The sequence below is a fragment of the Salvelinus fontinalis genome, chromosome 35 (genome assembly GCF_029448725.1).
Source record: "Salvelinus fontinalis isolate EN_2023a chromosome 35, ASM2944872v1, whole genome shotgun sequence".
NCBI classification, from domain to species: domain Eukaryota; kingdom Metazoa; phylum Chordata; class Actinopteri; order Salmoniformes; family Salmonidae; genus Salvelinus; species Salvelinus fontinalis.
Window position 1 is genome coordinate 986,370 of NC_074699.1, and position 4,027 is coordinate 990,396.

At 44.2% G+C, this 4,027-nt stretch overlaps 1 protein-coding gene across 1 annotated transcript; it reads left to right on the forward strand.

Moving 5' to 3' along the window:
- The first annotated feature begins 1,178 nt into the window (after positions 1-1,178).
- Positions 1,179-2,333, forward strand: LOC129834964 (C-type lectin BML-1-like). The gene has a single exon (XM_055900329.1). The coding sequence runs from the start codon at positions 1,256-1,258 to the stop codon at positions 2,012-2,014; it is 759 nt and encodes a 252-aa protein (XP_055756304.1). The 5' UTR covers positions 1,179-1,255; the 3' UTR covers positions 2,015-2,333.
- The last annotated feature ends 1,694 nt before the right edge of the window (positions 2,334-4,027 follow it).

Below are 4,027 nucleotides of genomic sequence, written 5' to 3' on the forward strand. Positions count from 1 at the left end.
CTTTAGGCCTATGAGGCCCTGTTGATAGTTCTGCACAGTGTTATTGTAGCTTTAGGCCTATGAGGCCCTGTTGATAGTTCTGCACAGTGTTATTGTAGCTTTAGGCCTATGAGGCCCCAGTAAAAACAGCAATGTTATGACACAGCTATGGCCAGGGGCCTAACTTTGGTTTCAGATCTGTTCCCCTGTCACTATAGTGGTTTCAGATCTGTTCCCCTGTCACTACAGTGGTTTCAGATGTGTTATCCTGTCACTATAGTGGTTTCAGATGTGTTATCCTGTCACTACAGTGGTTTCAGAGGTGTTATCCTGTCACTACAGCGGTTTCAGAGGTGTTATCCTGTCACTACAGTGGTTTCAGATGTGTTATCCTGTCACTACAGTGGTTTCAGAGGTGTTATCCTGTCAGATGTGTTATGCTGTCACTACAGTGGACATTTCCCTCTGTGGGTCTCTGTTTGTTCAGAGATTGCAGGCAAATCACACTTCAGGCAAAATCCAACATTTACATATTTCCTGTAAACATTGTTTTTCTTCCTTCCCAAGGTTACATTATGCAAATGACCTTGACCCAGATGTTATAGGGCTACGAAAGCCCGAACTTCATTCAAAGCTTCAAAGACCATTAGGGAATTTAAAACGATGACATGTATGTAGTTCCTTTAATTAGTGACAGTATCTTCAACAGCAGCACTGAGCCCTGCACAGATCCACTGTGGAGAGATTTCCATCAACATGTTGGATTAAGTTTATTTTAGACTGTCAGGCCATGAGATCTTCATTGTGTCTTTAGTAGAACATTGCAAAAAATTCAGTTTACTTTCCTAAAATTCAGTGTTCCAGGTTACACTGCTTCAATGTCTGTAAGGATTCTCTATTTGGTTCATTTGTGTGCAGGTAAAAACAGGAGATCTCTCTAATAACCAGCCAGTGTATACAGGTGAGCTAAGGAAGCCTCTCTGATTGGTGGGCTGGCTGTAGAGTGGAGCTAAGGAAGCCTCTCTGATTGGTGGGCTGGGTGTACAGGTGAGCTAAGGAAGCCTTTCTGATTGGTGGGTTGGGTGTAGAGGTGAGGGGCCAGGATGAGGTAGTTTGTAGTAATAAGTGAAGTGACAGGCTCAGCTCCACTCCACACTGACTGAGTACTGGGACATCATTCAGAGGAAGAGCTGCTCCACTCCACACTGACTGAGTACTGGGACATCATTCAGAGGAAGAGCAGCTCCACTCCACACCGACTGAGTACTGGGACGTCATGCAGAGGAAGAGCAGCTTCACTGGGCTCCTCATCACTGCTCTGTGTGCAGTGGTCTCCTGCTGTCTGAACAAACAGTTCCACTATGTGGAGGAAGGAGGAAAGACCTGGGAAAAGGCTCAGCAGTACTGCAGAGAAAAGTACATTGACCTGGCCTTCATCAGCAACCAAGATGAAGTAGATGAGGTCAATCATATATCAAGTACGGATGATGTTTGGATTGGTCTGTACAGAGATCCCTCTCACCCAACAGAGTGGAAGTGGTCTGGAAGGTGGAACTCATCATTCAGGTTCTGGGAGCATGGCCAGCCAGACAATCACGATGGCAACCAGGACTGTGTCAGGTTGAGGAACCATGAGATGAATGATAAGCAATGCACTGAACAATATCCCTTCTTGTGCTTTGATCTGAACGTGGTCCTGGTGAAGGAGAACAAGACATGGGAGGAGGCTCTGGATCACTGCAGGGAGCATTACACTGACCTCACCAGCCTGCTCTCTGAGAATGAACATCTCCTCGTCCAGAGAATGATGAATTCAAAGGGGGCCCAGACGGACCATGTGTGGACGGGACTGCGCTTCCTGGCCAGCGCGTGGCTGTGGGTGAACGGGGACCCGCTGGAGTATCAGGCCTGGACCGGGGGGAGGCTGCCCCACTGCCCCGCCCAACACCTCCGCTGTGGGACCCTGCCCAGGGAGGGAGAGCTTTGGGGAACCAGGGGCTGTGAGGAGAGGAAGAACTTCCTCTGCTCCACATGAGTGACTCCTAGCGGAGCCAGGCATTTACACCTTTGGTGATAACTGAAGTAAAAACATATAAAAGATCAATATTTACTACGAGCAATAATTAGAATTTAAACATTATTTAACCAGAAAAACCTCTCTCCCAAGGTGTGTTCTCTGTTTGACTATATCTATTCACACTGCATTTAAAACTAAATGGTCATTAAACCTGTAGTGATTAAAATAATGGACATTTTACTCTATACTGTTGTAGCAAATGTAGAATACTTAGCAGGTACTGTACAACCAACTCTGTTCTACTGTAACACTGTAATAAACACTGTTAGGAAGAGTCCTCTTTCTGTCTATCTTCATCATTTGATTCATAGCTAAGGAATACAAAACACTTTTTAGAATGTCTAAAGTATCTTTTTTGTCTGCATGTTCCTGTAAGAGATGATTTTAGGACGATGATAAAGGAGGAAAGCGGTACTAAGCCATGTCAGGCAGTAGTACACAGAGTCCTTCTAAAACCATGAGGAAAGCAACATGATGGCTAAAATATTAGGCCGACATCTAGGCATAGTTCCTTGAAGTACTTACAGTATCTTCAGCATCAACACAGCAGCACTGAGCCCTGCACAGATCCACTGTGGAGAGATATCCAGCAACATTTTGGATTAAGTTTTATTTTGGACCATTGGGCCGTGTTAGATTTTCCGTGTGTCTAGGGGTACAATTTTCTTTATAGATACAGGCCTTATTTTACAGCTGTATTCCAGGTTGGGAAAGAGCAGTGTGTGTTTCTTTGATGTGTTTTTAAGGAAGATCTATTTGGTTGTTCATTTGTGTAGAACAACATAAAAGCTATCTAATTGGTTGCCAGTGTGTAGGTGAGCTAACAAAGAGTTCTAATTGGAGAGTTGGGTGAACAGGTGAGTTAATGTGAAATAGCTAGCTGATACATTCAGCTGTAATAGTGGTAATAGCTAACTGGTACATCCAGCTGTTATAGTGGGAATAGCTAGCTGGTACGTCCAGCTGTTATAGTAGGAATAGCTAGCTGGTACGTCCAGCTGTTATAGTAGGAATAGCTAGCTGGTACATCCGGCTGTTATACTGGGAATAGCTAGCTGGTACGTCCAGCTGTTATACTGGGAATAGCTAGCTGGTACATCCAGCTGTTAAAGTGGGAATAGCTAGCTGGTACATTCAGCTGTTATACTGGGAATAGCTAGCTGGTACATCCAACTGTTATAGTGAGAATAGCTAGCTGGTACATTCAGCTGTTATACTGGGAATAGCTAGCTGGTACATCCAGCTGTTATAGTGGGAATAGCTAGCTGGTACATCCAACTGTTATACTGGGAATAGCTAGCTGGTACATTCAGCTGTTATAGTGGGAATAGCTAGCTGGTACATTCAGCTGTTATACTGGGAATAGCTAGCTGGTACATCCAACTGTTATAGTGAGAATAGCTAGCTGGTACATTCAGCTGTTATACTGGGAATAGCTAGCTGGTACATCCAGCTGTTATAGTGGGAATAGCTAGCTGGTACATCCAACTGTTATACTGGGAATAGCTAGCTGGTACATCCAACTGTTATAGTGAGAATAGCTAGCTGGTACATTCAGCTGTTATACTGGGAATAGCTAGCTGGTGCATCCAACTGTTGTAGTGAGAATAGCTAGCTGGTACATCCAGCTGTTATAGTGGTAATAGCTAGCTGGTACGTCCAACTGTTATACTGGGAATAGCTAGCTGGTACATCCAACTTATAGTGAGAATAGCTAGCTGGTACATTCAGCTGTTATACTGGGAATAGCTAGCTGGTACATCCAGCTGTTATAGTTAATAGCTAGCTGGTACATCCAACTGTTATAGTGAGAATAGCTAGCTGGTACATTCAGCTGTTATACTGGGAATAGCTAGCTGGTACATTCAGCTGTTATACTGGGAATAGCTAGCTGGTGCATCCAACTGTTATACTGATAATAGCTAGCTGGTACATCCAGCTGTTATAGTTAATAGCTAGCTGGTACATTCA

Bases quoted from the DNA above. Each gene is read 5' to 3' on its own strand.
- LOC129834964 (XM_055900329.1), top strand. From the start codon at position 1,256: ATGCAGAGGAAGAGCAGCTTCACTGGGCTCCTCATCACTGCTCTGTGT.